General features: G+C 38.9%; 1 protein-coding gene across 1 annotated transcript in view; it reads left to right on the top strand.

Moving 5' to 3' along the window:
- DIRC2 (disrupted in renal carcinoma 2) overlaps window positions 1-20,014 on the top strand; it is a 107,920-nt gene that overhangs the window by 24,688 nt on the left and 63,218 nt on the right. Inside the window, exons 3-4 of the mRNA XM_006884232.1 lie at window positions 10,577-10,842; window positions 17,234-17,363. Coding sequence (XP_006884294.1) covers window positions 10,577-10,842; window positions 17,234-17,363 — 396 coding nt within the window. The remainder of the gene's footprint in view (window positions 1-10,576; window positions 10,843-17,233; window positions 17,364-20,014) is intronic.

The following is a 20,014-nucleotide window of genomic DNA, read 5'->3' as shown; positions in this document are numbered from 1 at the left end:
GCTACAATATCCCTAGTACCACGACCCCTTCTAAGCCCAACCTGGACTTCTGGCAGTTCTCTGCTGATGTACTGTGGCAAAGATTATACGGCTAATAAATATAACTAAGACAGGAAGCTGAGTCTTTTCATGTGTAATCTAGCAATATTCCCTCTGTGCGTTTTTTTTTTAAAATTTTATTATTTTTGTGTGCGTGTACCGTCAAATCAGATCTGACTGGTACAGGAGGAGATTGTCCCTCCTTTCCTGGCAGAGCATCTGGTGGATTCGAACCGTGCGCCTCTGGGATTGTAGTTGCAGCTTCTTGCCACTAGGCCACCAGAGCTCCCCCCCTCTGTGCGTTTTATGTTCATTCTATAAATTAGACTTGATAAATATTATTGTAAGCTGCTTTAGGGCCCAGGCTGTAATATTTACCGTTACAGTCTTGTTAGTGTCTAGCAGCAGATGCTTTGCTCACGCCATAGTAGGTCTGCAATCTTACTATTATTAGCTGCTGCCGAGACAACTCTGATTCATGTTGACTCATGATGTGTAGCAGCCCTACGAGCCCAGATCTGAACCTTGCTCTCTCGTGCACCATCCTCATGAGCTTCAACTGCTCGGGCCTGCTGGGAGGGTCCCTGTGTCTGTCTGTCTTGTTGAGGGTCTTTCTCTCTTTTGCTGACCGTTCGCAGCATTATATGTCTAATTAGCGAGCTCTGGTGGCCTAGTGGCAAAAAGCTTCTCTGTAATCCCAAAGGTACACTGCGAGGCCACCAGCTGCTCCACAGGAGAAGAAACCCACCAGAGGGTCAGCTATGGATCGATTCCTACTCTACTGTACACAACAACAACAGTATCTCTAATTAGATCATGATTAGCCAAAGCTATTAGGAGATGAAAAAGTAAACTAAAGTTTTAAAGAAAGGAAGCCAAATCTTTGAAAACAAAGTCCTTTGCCTTTCTACCACCATCTCCATGCTTTTCCTAACTTCCCTTTTCCTATAATTAATTCATAATATCTCTAACCCTTTTAATTGCTCTGTCTTCCCTCATGCTAAAGAAATACAACTGTTTCTAGCACTCTTGCCATTTTCAAGATCCAGGAAAGACCTTGAGGGAAAATGTGTGACCTGCTTTTATGTTGAGTCTTGGAGAGAAATATTTTTATGAATTCTAAATTATTTCACATTAAAAATACATGGGATATAAATTAAGAATACTCGACTTACCATGAGAAAATACCTGCTAAATTTCCAAAGGGTCTATGTTTTAATGTTACCACAAAATGTTAATTATAATAAACCAGAGGCTTAAAATGAAGACTAGACAAAGGATAAAAATAAACCCTTGGATCTGAGAAATACAGAATAGTTTGACAATTATTTTTGTTGCTACTTTTACGGTTTGCGTGGTGTTTTTTTCTTGTGTTTCACTCATTGTACATAGCTGATGTTTTTGTGGTCTTTTTTCTTCCCTTCTTCCACCCACCAAATTCTGTGCCCCTGTGATTTCCCCACACCCCACCCTAAGCCTCCACCCCTTCCCTGTTTGTATATCCATATACATCTCACTATTTATCCTTCTTTTATAACAATGGTCTTACACAGTATTTGTTTTTATACTCCTGAGTTAATTCATTCTGCATAATGCTCTCTAGCCTCTCCCATATTACATAGTAATGATTTTTCAAAATCATTGCTCCAGAGTGCTGCAAAGCATTCCGTTGTATGAAGGTACCACAGTTTCTCAATCTAGTCGCTTGTTGATGGACTTTTCAGCTGTTTCCATTTTCTTGCTATTGTGAATAATGCTGTTCACATATTCACACATGTGAACATCTGTGTACAAATCTCCGTTTGTATCTCAGCTCTGTTTTCCTTGTGGTATATTCCAAACAGTGATATAGCTGGGTCATATGGAATCTCTGTTCAGCTTTTAGAGAACACACCAAACAGCCTTCAGTCACTTTTGTCTCATAGTAGCCCTGTGTACAACAGCTCTGAACCTTACTCTGAAGTGGTTGTACCATTTTCCAATCCCACCAATAGTGTATGAGAGTTCCTATCTCTCCACATCCTCTCCAACATTTATTGCTTGCTGTCTTGTTAAACTTTGCCAGTGATTTTGAGCATTTTTTCATGTGCCTGTTGGTCATCCAATGTCTTCCCTTGTAAAAGGTCTTTCCATATCTTTTTCCCGTTTTGTAATCGCCTTAGTAATCTTATTCCTGTGGAGACCCTGTAGGATTCACAATTTCCGTTATGAAACCCTTTTCTGAGATGTCATTGCCAAATGTTTTTTTGCCCTATCTGAAAAAGTTTTTGATGAACACAGGTACTTGATTTTTAGAAGGTCCCATTCGTCGATGTTATCCTCTCCTGGTTGTGCATTTCTGGCTGTATTTGCCAGTCTCTTTATACCACAAGGCCATCTAAGTCTTATGATCTTTATGGTTTTGAGCTTTACTCCCAGGTTTCTGATCCACCTTGAGTTAAATTTTGTGTATAGTGTGGGATGTAGATCCTGTGTCAGTTCTCTGTAGGTTGAAGTCTAGTTTCACCAGCACCTTTTGGGAAGAGGTTGTCATTTCCCCATTTGATAGGTTTTATTTTCTTGTTGAATACCAACTGACCATAGATTGTTGTTATGTGCTGTCAAGTCACCTACGACTCATAGCTGCCCAATGTACAACAGCCCTGAACCTTGCTTTATCCTTAGCCAGTCTTATTGTCTCTGACACACCTACCCCCATTACCCCAGTCACTGAATAAAATCCATCTCATCTAGAGTCTTCCTCTCTTGCACTGTCCCTCCATCTTCCCAAGCATGAGCTCCCTCTTGTTGCAACATGCCCAGAGTATTTCAGATGAACCCTCAGAATCCTTGGCTCTAAAGAGGAGCCTAGTTTCACCCTCTCTAGGATGAACCTTTTTGTTCTCCAAGCCGTCCATGGTATATTCAACACTCTTCTCCAGCACCACAGCTCAAAGGCATAAGTTCTTCTTCTGTATTCCTTATTCATTGCCCAACTTTTTGATGCAATGGAAGTAATTGGAAAGACCATTACCTGGACCTTAGTCTCCAGACTGACATTGTTGCTCTTCTGTACTCTGGAGAGATCCCTGACAGAAGATTTTCCCAATACAATTCATCTTTTGATTTTCTGGCTCCAAGTACCAAGAGTATTGATTGTGGAGTCAAACAGACTAAAGCTATTAACAATCTTAATGTCTTTACAGTTTACCATTATTTTGCTAATTGGCCCTGTCATGAGAATCTTTGTTTTCTTGATGTTGAGCTTCAATCCATATTGAAAGCTACAGTTCTTGTCCTTCTGTAGCAAGCACTTCAGGTCCTTCTCAGTGAGTCTTCCTCTAATCCTGACGCCACATTGCTCCTCATAGAGCCCAGCCTCCTGGATAATCTGTCCCACATATAAATTGAAAAGATTTAGAGATAGAATACATCCCTGGCATACACCCTTTCCAATTTTGAACCATGCAGTGTTGCCTTGGTCTATTCTGACAACTGCCTCCTGGTCCAAGTGTAGGTTTTGAATATACACAATCAAGTGTCTGGGAGTCCCATTCTTCTCAGAGTCAGCCACAGTTTGTTGTGATCCACACAGTTCAAATACCTTGCTCTGCTTTCAGCCAAAATCCATCTAACATAGGCTATAATATCCCTAGTACCATGGTCTCTTGTAAACCCAGCCTGCACATCTGGCAGTTCTCTGTTGATGTGCTATTCTAGTCATTTTTGGATCATTTTCAACAGAATCTTGCTTACATGTGATATTAATGATATTGTTCAGTAATTTCCACACTCTGTTGGATTGCCTTTCTTTGGAATGAGAACAAATATGGATCTCTTCAATCAGTTGGCCGGGTGTTTGCCCTCCAGATTTCTTGGCACAACTTGGTGATCATAGACAGATACGTTAATTTCTGGGTTCTCAATTCTGTTCTCTTGGTCTGTGTGTCTGCCCTTGTACCAGTGGTACTGTTTTTTTTTTAAACAGAGACTCTTCAGAATGAGACTATATAAAAGAGTAGCGATTTGTAGACTGCTGAAATGAGTTCTAATTTTGATTTCTAGTCCCATCTCAGCCATTAGCTAAGTTAGGTGACTTTGGAGCTCCCTCCCATACTTCTTAGAAAAAGAAAAGTTGTAAAATTATAAATTTCATTTTAAATATTATTAGCCCAGTCATGTGGAACTCAATTTTTATACCTATAAAATGATGAAGGTCATTATCTAAATGAGCTCTAAAGTCCTTTGTAGCTAGAATAATTCTAACATGTCACATTACCTTAAGTAAAAATAATAGAGGGATCACAGGTGTGTGTTCCTCAGTGTCAAGAAGCAAAAGTTTAGTATATCAGAATATCATGGATACAAGCTGAAAAGTCAAATGTATTAGAAAATGTGAACGATAGATCTTCAGTTTGAACTTTAGCTAGTGGCATTTGTTTGAAAAGTTGTAGGGCGTTGGATAACATGCAGACAAGTGTGGGTATGGATGCATGTCGCATCTTGTTGACTACAAGCATCATCCTCTCTACAGGCAGGGGCACTGATTGAGGGCCGGGAGGGACCAGCAGGACTTTGCCATCCTTGTCCTCCACAGGCCCGTCACAGGCAGCAAGACTCAGCAATCTGTTAGTAGGCAGCACTCTGTCTTTTCTCTGCCCTTTCAGTTCTATTTCTCTATCTTTCCTCTTGTCTGCCTCTCAGCCTTCAAGAGGAAATCTCTTATCACTCATCCATTCCCCCCCCCCCACCTGGATAAGATGAACCAAACCCTAGAGGCAGGCAGAAAGTAGGTAAGTGGAGAAAGATCTGAGGGAGAAGTAAGAAAGTTGAAACTTTTAAAAAAAGTAAAAGAGTGAATGTTAGGAGACCATGAGTAAGAGCAGAAGGAAAACACCTGCCCTTTGGCAACTTTCTCTCAGTTTAGGATCAGGACGCATGCAGTCCCCTAATTCTGAATATACCTGACCTACATCAGGCATGAATTTTCCAGTGAGGAAGCAGAAGTTGATGCAGCTCAACTCATTGCTGTCCCTTGGAATTAGCTCATAGCTGCCTCTCAGAGGGTTTTGTTTTTAATATACATGACTACAGTACGGGGCTTTTCCTCAGACAGCTTTATTGAACACTGGTGTCAGTGGGTGCAACTGGGACCATCTTCTTCATAGCAGAGATCTTTATGTGTCCCAAGAGTATGCTTCTTGAAGCCCTCTCCATGGATGCTCTTTTGACTATATAAATTCTCTCTGGTCACCGCTGTTTGGTAGCAGAACAGCTCCTCTTCTCGCCATCCTCCTCTGTAGGAGCCATTATGGCCAGGACCAGGTTGAAAAAGAAGCAACTAAGTCTGTCTTTTTAAAAAGCTTTATTCCCAGAGTATTTGTTAACCACTTTGTCTTTTACATTGTTGAATTTAAACATTTAAAATTTTATCAACATAACTGATTTGATACATGTTTTGAAACTTTGACTTTTGGAAACCCAGATTAGTTGTGTGTATGATTGGCTGCACTTCCCTGCACTCAGGACAGCCCCTGCCTTACTGGAGAGCTCCTGCCTTACTGTGTCAGCAGACCTGGAGACCTGTGGGGCAGGGGAAGCCTGGCCCTTGCCCACAGGGAACTTCACTTTTACTTAGAAAACAAAACTGAAACATAGAGCCAACATGGAAAGCATTTACTCCACTTTACTAAAGACTTTTAAGCTTTCCTCCTTTTCATCTGTACCACTTTTAACAAACAGCCCCGATCAATGAGTCTTAATTTCTAAGGCCAGCATTTTTCACGAGTGCTTCTAAACCATTAAGACAACCTCAGTTTGCACTTTCATCTTTACTATGAGGAAGCCGCTTAATTTTTCCGCTCAGACTAATCTTCAAGATGGCTGGGTGGGTTGGGTTGGGTTGTTTTGGGTTTTTTAATATTTTGACAAATTTTCAAATGACAAATTTATCTGTGTGTGTGTGTGCACGCGTGCACTCTGCTGTATCTGTTGGAAAGTATTTCTTTTCCCTTGGGTCCACTGCAGCTGTTTCTACTCAGATCATGAAAGATGCTTGCTACTGAAGCCAGCAGGTCACTGCAATTATCAAGTGTTCTTTCTGTTTGATTTGATGCTTCGACACTCTCTCAAGTTCAAATTCTCCTCTTCCTAGTTTCTGTGACACCAGTCTTCCTTTCTTTTTCCACCTGCCTCTGTAGTTGCTTCTCATTCTCAACTCTTTCTAAGACTATTTCATTCTGTTGTTCCTTTAATATTGTTATTCTCCAATATTTGGTCCCCTGGAGAATAATCTTTTTTTAAAAATAGAAAAATTGTGTTTGTGTTCTTCTCAGAATGCTGTTTCATCCATCGGCTTTTGACTTGCACCCATCTATTTACTGGATATTTTTAAAGTTATAGGTGGCTGCCTCCTATCCATTCACTTGTCTAGCCATATCTGTACCACCTTCACAGTTCTTAAAACCATCCCCTACTTTATATCTCCATTGTTCCCTTGGCCCTTATCACAAGGGAAGGACCTGTGTCATAAGGTCACTGGCCTAGACTCCATGGCTGAGAATATCATATTCTAGTTTTACTTCTGCTTTATCATCCCAAGAGAGTGTTCTCACCCTCCCTGCTACCTTCTCATCTATTTTCTGTCCCACTGCTCATGAGTCAATTCTGATTCATAGAGAGCCTCCACTGAGTATTGGAGATTCTAAATCTTTATGGAAATAGGCTGTCCCTCTATCTCTTGAAGAGTTGCTGGTGGATTCAAACCACTAGCCTTTTGCTTGACAGTCATGGACTCCAGCCACTACACAGCTAAGGCTTCCAGACATCCCTGCACTCCCGGGATAACACACTCTCGACCCAAAGGGTTTCTAAGCGACAGTTGTTTGAAAGGAATAAGTGGAACTTAGATAGACCTGGAATCTTTACTCTACACATGTGGCATCCTTGGCGTTGTAGACCAGAACCTAAGGATGTGTAGTGACATACACACCCTATTTGTGCTCTTGTCATAGACCCCACAGATATTAGTGACAAGCCTAAGTATTGCCTTTCTTTTATTTGTATTCTTGATGCAATGCTGGTAGGTAATCTTAAGGATTCTTGATAATAAATATATTAGCTTTTTATTTTTGTGTTCCCATATGCCTATCATCGTGCCTACCCAGGTGAATAAATAATGTATATTTGTTGAATGAGTTAAATTATGAATGCAGCTTATATTAAACATTATATAACTGTTTCATCTCCTTTCTTGTCATTTTAAAGATTTTATGATAATGTCTGCGTGACTTCTCTTGGGGGGAAAATGTTTGGAGACCAACATTTTTCAAAATAATATATGCTTCTAGTGTGATGTTTCATAGGAAAATTTTTATAACTAGGAAAAACCTGTTTTATATCTAAAACTGATAATTTATATTTAAGTAAATTTTTATTGACAGTTTAATTTTTCAAAATTGTGATAAGCTAATAATAGATGATAAAAAATGCTATCAGGCAAACATAAAAATCTTAGTATTACAGATTAGTGTTACATTATGATACAAATGATAATAATTATTATTGTATGATGTAATTAGTGCCCACAATGGGCACTAGGACAACAGTGCTTATGACCAAGTACAGTGGATAATGACCAGACCCTGAGGTTTTCTGGAATACATGTGTGAGAAGAAGCATGCTGTGTTTGTTTTTAAAACATGGGCAAGAGTGGAAATGAGGTTTCCTGCCAGGCTTCTCATGAATTCAATAAGTCCTATTTCTTTTGTTGTTGTTGTTGTAGTTGTTGTTGTTGCTTGTGACCCTATGAACAAAAGGCCTGATGCCTTTCTATAACTATCATCATTTATCAAAGTTCATACAGTTTCTAGAGGCATGTTGTTTAGGAAGTAGTTGCCACTCCTGCTTCCAACTGTTTTTAGTGAGCTAATTTATAAGGTGAGAAATGTGTGTGTAAGAGATAGAAAATTTTAATACAAGAAGCACTTTGACAGTGAATCCTTTTTAAGCACCTAATCTGCTTGTTTGAATTCCTGAGATGATTTTTATTGTAGATTTTATGTCCCACATGAGTAGATTGGACCCTTAGTGCAGTGATCATTACACAGGAAGCCCATATGACACATCCCACATACTAGCTTTGGATCTCAGTGGCTGTTAGTATTTTAGCATTTATATCTCATTGTACTGGGAAATAATATGCTCTTAGAATTAAATTAATTGTGTTTTAGATGATCCTAAAATCTCCCCAAGTTTACAAATTCTCTATAGGATAAAGCTACTGTTAGGTGCCATTGAGTTGAGTATGACTCATAGTGAACCTATGAAAACAGACCTGAATGCAGTCCTGTCCTGTGCCATCCTTATCATCTCTGACACACTAGAGCTTATGCTTCAGAGTAGACTGGCCCTGTATGATTTCCAAGGCTGTAATCTATCTGGACACTGCTGTAGCTCTAATCTCTCTGGAAACAGACTGCCTCATTTTTCTACTAAAGATAAGTGGGTGGGTTTGAACCACATACTTTTTTGTTAGCAGCCAAATTTCTTAATCACTACACCACTAGGGGTCCTTCAAGCTTTCTAAAACTTTTCCTATGTTGACTTACTAGCAAGTAGTCTTTGAACTGAAAGTTAAGCCATCGCAATAATTTTAGTTTATACTTAACTCTCAAGATTCTTACTATTTTACCAGCTATTGCTTTATAGATTATTCTTTCCATATTCTTCTCCTCTTAGAAAGTTTAGGTATAATAAATTTTTCTCATTCCAGCCTTTTCCCTAGATAAGGTGAATCTTTTAGGAATATCTCATTAAAGCTAATAAATATCAAAGCATTTACCTTTATGAGCCATTGTGCACTGACTGTCATACCATCACGAGTCATGACTAAAACTACATAATGACATTGTTTCAAGCATATTTCTCTAATTAAATTGCTCTCTGACAGCTTGGGATCACTGGCTTTTAGAGGAGATACTTTGACTAATAAACAGTTTGAATTGTTTCTGTCATCCAGAAACTAGTTTCCCCTCCCACAAAAAGATACAAAAATGTCTTTCGTTTTCTTAACTTAGTAATATTAATGACACTTGGGTCTGTTTTGCATTCAGATAATTTTATCACCATTGCACGAAGGATGGGCAGACCTAGTTCACATCTTCCACTTCCCACTCACTTATGCTTCTACTTTAGGGTTCTACCACCCCCCACCCCCGCCCATGTGCCTGTTGAATCCTTTCTTCTGTATTCAGGATTCTCTTTCTGAGTGGGTTAAGGGGGTAGCTATTTAAAAATCAATAAATAAAAAGATTGAACCCCATGTGGTGCCTAAAGCAGGACAAAAGCATTGTGCGCGCGCGCGCGCGCACACACACACACACACACACACTACCCTTTGCCTCTTCTCTGCCTCCAGTGCAGAAGAGACTCACTAGCCCCCCTCTTTTGTTGCCTATACTTTTAGTCTTCGGGCTCCTTTTTCTCTGTCAAAGCTACTCTTTAATGTGAATATGTGCAAACAGGAAAAGGATTTGGTTATCAAGGAACAGCATGGAGTGCTAAGTAGAATAATGAGAATAGATAAGAGAACGAATGGAATGGAAGTGAGAGACTCCTCTCCACTAATCCCTATACTAGAGTCAAGATTCAGAGTATGAGGATTAGAGAGGATCTAGCAATTCCATAATCAAACTTGGAATGAGTTGCCACTAAGTCATTTTCAGCTTATGGTGATTCTCCAAGGGGTGTCCGAATACTTCTTGGCTCCATGGGCTTTCCAATGTATGGATTTCTGGAAGTAGATCACCAACCAGTGTCGTGCTTGGTGAACTTGAACTGCCAGCATTTTGGTTAACAACTGAAAATGTTAACTTTTTGTACATCCAGGAGCTTGGATCCATAATTATAATACCAATTAACAAATAGTCAATAAACATGTACTGAATCTCAGCTCATCTCCTTCAATTATATATATTTATTGCCCCGCCAATCAGCTAGTTGTTCATAGAGCTTGACCAGAACTCTCAGAAGCCAGCTGCTTTTCTATAATAAGATACTAAAAAGACTCATATTTAGTATTTCTGATACCTGCCACGAAGGAGGCATTAAATGTTGAGCTAAATGAATTCTTTGTAAGGATGATGACTGTTTATGTGCAGTGACTCAGTGGATGAATAATGGATTTTGGAGTCTAGCCTGGGTCTAAATCTCACCTTTTGCCTGAGCAAGATTCTTAATTTCTCTGAGTCAAAGTTTTCACCCATCCAATCAAGGGGGATAATAATAGTTACCACATAAAGTTGTTGTAAGTAAGGATTAAATTAAATAGGGTTGTTGTAGGAAGTACTTAGTTTACGTGGAACAATCAGGGGCTTCAGTAAATACTTGTGACATGAGTAAGTACTAATTATCATTATATTTGGTCTCCCTCATAGAGTGTCAGCATACTTAACCTTCTGGGTGTGTCGTTTGTTAATAGACATTTGTACTCTGCTGTTTGGTTAACTTCTTTCTATATAGAAAACCCCTGCTTTGTTAATTTTTTTTTAAATTCCAGACTAATCCACGCAGGACAGATGTTAAATGGATTGGCAGGTCCGACAGTGATGAACGCAGCTCCATTCCTGTCGACGACATGGTTTTCTGCAGACGAACGAGCTACTGCCACAGCGATCGCGTCAATGCTCAGTTACCTCGGTGGAGCGTGTGCGTTCTTAGTCGGACCACTTGTTGTTCCAGCTCCAAATGGGACTTCACCTCTTCTTGCAGCCGAGGGTAGCAGAGCCCAAATTAAAGATCGCATAGAGACTGTGTTATATGCAGGTACTTGAAGTTTGTTTTCTCTCTGTTTTGCTTCATGTAAGAAGACTAATCTGGACAGATGCATGTGATAGGCTTTTGTGTGTCATGTAATATAGAGAAACTAATTTAAAACTTGCACCCTTCAGATAGCTAACAAGCACATGAAGAAATGTTCAAAATCCCTAGCCCTAAGAGAGATGCAAATTAAAACAACTATGAGATATCATCTCACCCCAGTCAAAATAGCAAAATTTAACAGAACATCAAGCAACAAATGCTGGCGAGGTTGTGGAGAAACTGGAACCCTGATTCACTGTTGGTGGGAGTGTAAGAGTTGCAAATAGAGATACCATTTGACCCAGCAGTTCCACTACTGGGAATATACCCTGAAGAGACCATAGCTGACATCCAAGCAGATATATGCACACCCATGTTTATTGCAGCTTTGTTCACAATAGCAAGGAGTTGGAAACAACCTAAGTGCCCATCAACAAACGAATGGCTAGAGAAGCTGTGGTATATTCGCACAATGGAATACTATGCTGCATTAAAAAACAAGGAACTCATGCAATATTATTCAAAATGGTTGACTCTGGAGAACATTATGCTGAGTGAAATATCCCAGTCACAAAAGGACAAATATTACATGATGCCACTGTTGTAGAATGGGACTGTCTTTGGGGTTGGGGAGAGACTGAATAAGATGGGTTCAATAATGTATACTGCACTGAAACAGAGGAGGGAGAAAACTGTTTAAAAAAGATATATGACTAGGTACTTCTGTCATTACAGGAGTCTAGAGCGAGGGCTACATGGTGGAGGGGACCTGGGGGAGGGTTTGTAAAACAATGAAAGAATCCTTTCTTTTACTTTTCCATAATTCTTGACTCATGTACTTACAACTTGTTAGTCAAATTTGTGTCTTCTAGGTTGCAACACCCCCATGATACATCTTCAGGGATATGAACATGTACGGCCAAGCACAATCAATAAGAGTGCATCTAAATTCCAAAATAAAAAACAAAAAACAAAAAAACACTTGCACCCTTTCTAGGCAATTGTTTGTTGTTATGTGCTGTCGAGTCACCTGTGACTCATAGTGACTCTATGTCCAGCAGCCCTAAATGCTGCTCTAGCCTGTGCTAATCTTATTGTCTCTGACACACCTATCCTCATTACCCTAGTCACTGAATCAAACATCTCATCGAGGGTCTTCCTCTTTTGTGCTGTCCCTTCACCCTCGCAAGCATGACTTCCCTCTCCAAGGACTGGTCCCTCCTTGCAGCATGTCCAAAGTATGTCAGACGAAGCTTCAGAATCCTTGCCTCCAAGAAGCAGCCTGACTTCACCCTCTTTTCCTAGCGTCCATGGTATATTCAATACTCTTCTCCAGCACCACAGCTCTAAGGCATCAGTTCAGTTTAAAATGTATTATAACTGCATGTAAAGTGTTTTGTTGGGTTTTTTGGTGTTTTGGGTTTTTTTTTAAATGGCAAAATAGTAAAGGTAGACTTATTAGAAAGTTACATCTCTAATGGGTAAGACATCCCTCCTTGTAAAACAGTTTCTTAACATATTCTTCTTAATTTACAATTACACATTACATGATATACTTTTGAAACTCTTCTCTGTTTTACCAGTATGTAAAACTAATTATCAGGATTAACAGTAAACATTTGTTGCAAAAATTGATAGACTTTAAGTTCATTTTCTCCCTGAAAGTGTCCCCATTATTGTCTGTGTTCTGTAACCTCATTACTTTAAGTTGCCCACAGTTTATATTCTTTTATTTATTCCTCCTGTGTGTTTAATCTATTATAGAAAAAGTTAATGTTTCCTCCACTTTGTGTCAGACCCCTTCTCTTTTTATTTCCAGAATCAAGTACTAGACTACGCTTATATAACATACTTCTATGAACAAAACCCACCACCTGTGAGTCACTTCCAACTTACAGCAACAGCATATGTTCCAGAGTAGAACACTCCGTAGGGTTCTCTTGCTATATTCTTTATGTAAACACATCCAGGCTTTTCTTCTTGGCAATATTAAGTTCAGACTACCAACCATTATGTTAGTAATTGAGCACAAACCGTTGTACTACCCTGGGGCCCTCAGTTTTCTACCAGATTCACCTAAAGTCATTGATGTGAGTTGATTCCGACTCACAGGAACCCTGTAGAACTTAGTATAACTGTTTTGCTACATCTGTCTCCCTTGGAGTACGTGGGGGTTCAAGCCACTGACCTTTCTGTTAGCAGTCGAGTGCTTAATTGTTGTACCCACAGTCTCCTACAGACCTCCTTGAATACAGCCTCTTTCCTCCCCATTTGCCTGTGAATAATTTTCTTCTGTGTTCAGAAAACTTTGTATAGTATTTAGTATTTTCCAAATACTATGCTAGGTACCGGGAGCTGACAGATCAATGATAAGAAAATGATAATAAAAATAGAGTGTAAAGAAGTTGGGAAGCCCAGCTTTCCTGGTCTGACCTGGCCTGGGCTTGAGTAACAGCTGTGGTATCAGGGAATACTTCACAAAAGATAGAATAATTGAACAAAATTAAGTCTTTTCTAGGAGCTCAGAGAGTGTTCAGACAGATTAGGGACTTCAGAAGGGACCACTACTGCAAAGATGGGGACGGTATGAGAGAACGCAGCCTGCCGAGGAACTACTCGCAATTAAAAAATACTGGTGTTGCATAAACTTACATATTTGAATGTAGGTGGCAAGTGACAGAAAATGAGGCTGGAAGGATAAAAGAGTGGATTATAATGCATTTTGTAGTAATCCATTGGGATTTTGCTTACTTAACAAATATATTGTGCTGTGCTAAGCACCAGGGCTGATAAGGGTTCCTGACCTTGCACAGGTTACATTGATGTGGAGGATACTGACAGGTACATAGACATTGAAAACGAAGTGTAAGTTTTATACAACCGAAGGAATCCATTTGTTTTGGGAGCTCATAGAAGGAACACCTAACACAGATTTGGGAGTTGAAGTAGAACTTCCTGGAGGTGGAGAACTAAAGGGTTGAGTTAGCTAAAGACAGTGATCAGGAGTAAGAATATACTAGAAAGTGAACTATGAAGGAGAAACCCATGAGGGGAAGGGGGCCCAATATGTTCAAGCCCTAAAAGCCCAAAGTGGATTAAATCTCTGGGAGTCAGGAGAGGTGAGTTGAGTGGTCAGCCAGGGCATGCAGCCTTTGTAAGCAAAGCTAAAGGAATTCAAGTTAAGAGACAAAGGGAAGGCTCTGACTTGTGTACAGGAGAGTCACATGATGAGATTTACATTTTGTAGTAGGGGTTGTAGAGAATAAAACTGAAACTAGGTGAAACAGATATGTGAATCTTCATTTTTGGTAATAATCTGTTTATTGAGAACCTGAGCAATGACTGGTTTAGTAAAGGGATTTTAGGCAGTAGTAGTTATGTTCTGTATATTCCTAGCTCCTGGTTCCTGTCCATTAGAGCAGAAGTACCTCCCCCTGGCTTTCCAGTTTTTACTTCAGTGATTTCACATTTACCGATCTGTCTGCCTAAAATATTGTTCTGTTCACTTTGTTAAATTACTTTGCTAGAATTACTATCCTAAAGTAAATTAATCCAATAGCTTTTAAAGTCCATATATAGAATATCTATTATAATATTTTGGCATTTTATTTGCATTTTCCTTTCCCACTAAGTTGTAAAAACAGACATTCCTCTCTTTTCTCTGTATTTCTCAAAATAACCTGTTATGGTTGCTTCTACTGAGTCAATAGCTTTGCATTCACCGATGTTAACTGGGTAGAGCAGTGGTCAGCAGATTTTTCTATTAAAAACTAAATAGTAAAAAAAAAAAAAGCAAAACACCCCTCCCCCAAAACCCCACATCTAAATAGTAAATACTTTGAATTTTTTGTTGTTGTTATCCCTGTGTCCTGCAAATTAGAACTGACTCAGCTGACCTTCTAGCAGATTTTCAGAGACTATAAATTGTACAGGAGGAGATTTCTTTTTTCCTGCAGAGTAGCTGGTGAATTAGAACCTCCTTTCTTCAAGTTCACAACTCCTTACTAAGTCACAATTACTTCTTTTAAACTTAATAGTCCCTATCAAAACTACTGTTGCCCAATAGCACAAAAATAGTCGTAGACAATCTAAAACAATTAAGTATGATTGTGATTCAATAAAACTTGGGGAAATGTGTGAATATTTAAATAAAATTTATAGTTTTTATATGTCATGACATTTTTTTCCAGCTATTTAAAAATTATAAAACTGTTTTCAGCTTGTGAGTGGTACAGAAACAAACAATAGGCTGGATTTGGTCCATGGGCGATAGTTTGTTAACCATGATATAAACCAACAATGAGTATTTTTTTTACCCTCTCTCTTCTGGAAAAGAAAAAAGTAAAAATAAAAAAAGTAAAAATTCTCCGACCTAGAGACCTAGGTCACTGGGGGAAAGCATTTGTTTCTCTTACTATGAAAAGTAAATACTAAGAACATTCTGACTTTTGTTTTTAAAACATTGAGCAGCTGCAAATTAAAAAAAAACAAAACACAAAAAACACCTCAGACATTTCTAATGATTCTCCATTCAAAAGAGGCCAGTTTCTGAAACTTGAAGAAGTAGAGGAGTTGGTATGCATAAAGTCACAGATAGCAGTTGAAGAAAGAGTAGATCAATAGTATAAGCCAAAACCAATCCATTGCGATCAAGTTGATTCAGGTTCAGGAAGTGTTCCTTCTTCCTACAAAATGACTACATACTGTGTGTGTACTTTACAATGTCGTGAAAAGGCAAATCCATAGAGACAAAGTAGACTCATGGTTGCCTTTGCTTTGGGGTAGAGATGCAGGGAGAAAATAGAGAAATGGCTACTGATGGATATGGGGTTTCTTTTTAGGTGATGAAAATGTTCTAAACTTTATTGTGTTGCTGATTACACCACTCTATGATAATCCTGAAAACTAGGATCCAGAAATCCTGAATTACACACTTTAAACAAGTGGATTGTGTGGTATGTGACTTAGATGTTAATAAATGTGTTTGTAAGGACACCAGTACAAAGATGAGCAAAGCCAGTGAACAAGTCAATCATTGAAGAATGCGAATGGTCAGTAAACAGATGAAAATGGTTTACCAAAAGCCAACCCATCACCATCTAGTGTAGACATGCTATCAAGTCATATTGATGTTATAGGACAGAGTAGAATTCCCTCACTGTATTTCTAAGGCTGGAATCTTTATGGAAGGAGATGGTACATCTTTCTCCTCCAGAGCAGCTGATGCATTCAAACCCGGATCTTTGATTGAGCAGCTGAATGGTTAATCATTGCACCACCAGGACTCCCAATTAAAAGTAAATTAAAATTAACTTTTGGGTGCTCTTCGGGTTAATAAAAAATAAAATTCAGAATACCCTCTGAAAATGTAAGAATTTTTTTTATTTTTGACTGAAGGAAATAAAATTATCTTTAATTAAGAGTCTTCTAGAAATATTGAATCTTTTATACTAAATTAGGCATGGAACCTGAAGTCTGTAAATTTCAGAACTCTGAAAGAAATAATGAGGACTTCTGGAACCTTCTCTTCTGTAATGGCAAAGACTGTTTAGATATGCATTTTACTTCTGAATGTTTAGTATTTTACATTAACTGGTATTGTGTTTAAATTCTCCTCTGTTTCTTGGTTGCTTATTTTTGCATACTTTCTTGCCATGTTCAGATTCCCAGTGTGCCTATAAATTGAATAGAGCCTGCACTGTATGTCATATTATCCTTTGACTGACTTCTATCCTGTTTTAATTTTGTCATACTCATTTTTATGAGTCACATTTTATTAGACAACCATGCTATGCCTATGTTTCATAATCCCTTTTCTAGTAGGTCCTCTTGGTTTTTAATGGTTTGGGTTTTTTTCTTAGAGCAACATTTTTAAATTCCTTCAGTCTTTTTGTCTCTGTCATGTATCATGGTGCTGGAATTGTATGTCACAAAATCACTTCTGACTCATCGCTGCTCTTTAAGATTTTTTAGGCTGAAAATCTTTACAGGATCAGATTGTTAGGGTTTTGGGGTATTTTCCCCTCCATACAGAGTGGCTGGTGAGTTCAAGCCAAGAAATTTTAAGTTAGCAACCACTTGCTTTAATTACTGCATCACCATTGATATTAGTGTATTGTGTTCTTAGCTTGTAACATGGTTTTTTCCTAAGATCTGATGAAATTTATCTCTTTACATACAAGGCTTTCTCATTTTAACTACCTGTGAAATTTTACTAATCTTTATACTTATAGATCATACTTGCTTAATAAATACTAGTTCGAGAAGTAAACATTTGAAATGTTGGACTTCTTGTATTATCTAGTTAAGTTAACAATTCCTTTGTTGTCTTTGGGTTGTTTCCCTCCTCTTGCAGAATTTGGAGCTGTCTGCTTGATATTTTCTGCGACACTCGCTTACTTCCCACCTCGGCCTCCTCTCCCTCCCAGCGTTGCTGCAGCGAGCCAGCGGCTGAGTTACCGGCGGAGCTTTTGTAGATTATTGAGGTAATGTCATACTTAGAACCATTAGATGGTTTTGACTAGTAACTTCAAGATAATGTTACATTTAATATTATCTATGACAGCAATTTTTAGCAACCTGTTGATGAACTCTTGATGACATATTTTAAAAGCATTTCAATCTTTAAAAATTGCCAGAAACACCTCTGTAATTTTTGCTTTGTCTGCATACTGCTAATACTGTTACTGAATATTTTGAATTGCAGTCTTTTAATTTGCTTAATTTTTAAAAGGAAGCATATCAAATAAGAGGCAGCAACAATTCATTGCCGTTAAATCACAACTGACTCACCGTTCCCCCTCCCTTGGGTTTCTGAGACAGTAAAGCTGTAAATTGCCCAGGAAGAGATTGAGCTTGTTCTCCTTCAGAGGCCTCACCTTTGGGTAAGCAGCACCATTCTCTGTGGGCTGTGCCACCAGAGCTCCCTGTCAGATGGTGTTGTTGTGATGGTTAGGTGCCGTCAAGTTGACTGTGACCCAGTCATTATATATAACAGAACCTTACCGTATCCTGCATGATCCTCACAAGCCTATTATGTCAGTCTGCCTCACTGAGGGTCTTCCTTTCTTTAACTGACCCTCTGCCTTTTCCAGCATGTTGCCTTTTTCCAAGAACTGGCCTCCCTGAAAATATGCCCAAAATAAGTAAGATGAAGTTTCACCATTCTTCCTTGTAATGAACACTCTGGTTGTACTTCCTCCAAGATAGCTTTGTGTGTTGTTTTGACAGTTCATAGTATATATTAATACTCTTCACCAACAATCAGCAGTTCAAATCCAGCTGTTCTTCAGGAGAAAAATGGCTTGTCTCTTCCAGTAAAGATTTACAATCTTGAAAACTCAATGGAGGATTGCTATGAGTTGAAATCTACAGTTGGTGGTGGGTAATAATATGAAGGAACTGGCAAAAACATAAGGTATCAGAAATTGATGGTATATCATTGACATAATTCTACAAATAGATACAGTCCTAGATGTTCTCACCAGATTTTTGTGCCAAGAAATCAGGAGGACAGCTACCTGGAAGAGATCTATATTTATTCCCATTCCTAAATAAAGTGATCCCACAGAGTGTGGAAATTATCAAACGGTATCACTAATACCAAACACAACCCTGATAATCCAAAAACAACTGGAACAGTACATTGATAGAGAACTGCCAGAAGTGCAAACTGGGTTTAAAAGAGGACGTGGCACTAGAAACATCATAGCCAGTGTCAAATAATATACATAGTCAGTTATCTTGGCTGAAAGCCGAGAGTACCAGAGGAATGTCTTATCTGTGTTTCAGTGACTGTGCAGAGCCATTTGACTATGTGGATTACAGAATATTATGGCTAATCTTGAGAAGAAAGGGAATCCCCAAACAATTAATTGTGTTCATGTGAAACCTATACGTGCACCAGGAAGCATTTGTCAAAACAGAGCAAAGAAACACTGTGGTTCACAATTAGGAAGAAAGTGCATCAGGGATACATCCTATCTCCATATCTTTTAAATACATATGCAAAACAGATCATTTGGGAGGCTAGACTTCATGAGAGAGGAATGTGGCATCAGTATTGGAGGAAGACTCATCAACAACCTGCGATATGCAGATGATACATCCTTGCTTGCCGAAACTAAAGAGGATCTGTAATTTTTTGCTGCAGAAGATCAAAGGCTTTAGTCTTCAATATGGATTGAAACTCAATATCAAGAAAACAAAGATTCTCACAACTGGGCCGGGTGGCAGCAACACTATAAATGGAGAAGAGATTGAGATTGTTCATAATTTCAGCTTGCTTGGTTCTGCAGTCAACACTCGTGGCACCAGCAGTCAGCAAAGCAAAAGACTAATTGCATTAGGTAAATCTATCAGGAACCTCTCCAGAGTGCTAAAGGGAAACCATGTCTGCCTGCACCTGATTTAAGTAATGGTCTTCGCAAGTCCATGCTATGTCTCAGAGAGCTGGTCAGTGAAGAGAGATGACAGAAGAACAATAGGTGCCTTTTCATTGTTCTAGAAAGGTGTATTAAATGTACTATGGAATGCCAAAAGAACAAACAGGTTTGTCCTGTAGAAGGTGAAACCAGAGCTGCTACTTGGAGGCAAGGATTTTGAAGCTCCATCTCATGTTGGGCATGTTGCCAGGAAGAACCGATCCTTAGAGAAGGACATCATACTGGGAAGGGTTAGGGGACAGCACAGGAGAGGAAGACCTTGGATGAGATGGATTAACACAATAACTGGGTAGGTGTGTCCAGAAACAGTGAGATTGGTTCAGGATAGAGCAGGGTTCAGAGCTATTGTGCATTGGGTCACTGTGAGGTGGAGTCAACTTGATGGTACCTAACAACAACAGCATGAGGGAACACTGGTAGCTTAATGGTAAGGAATTGGGCTTGGCAACTCAAAGGAATGCAGTTAAAATTCAGTTGCTCAGTGAGAAACGGGTGGGCATTTCTCTCCCATGTGCTTTACAGTCTCTTAATTTCTGCTGCAGGTTCAACTGTGAGTTAATTTTGGCTAGATGGTATGCAACAGCAGCAAGAGAAATATATTGAGTCACTCTTATGTAATTTTAAATATTCTGTTTAAATCCTCAAAAACTTTAAAAGAATAAAGTCTATTTTAATAATATGTTTTATCTAAC

The sequence above is a fragment of the Elephantulus edwardii genome, unplaced genomic scaffold, assembly GCF_000299155.1.
Source record: "Elephantulus edwardii isolate Elephantulus edwardi_28Jun2011 unplaced genomic scaffold, EleEdw1.0 scaffold00032, whole genome shotgun sequence".
NCBI lineage: Eukaryota > Metazoa > Chordata > Mammalia > Macroscelidea > Macroscelididae > Elephantulus > Elephantulus edwardii.
Note: the sequence above shows the minus strand (reverse complement) of the source record. Positions and strands in the feature narration are given on the sequence as shown.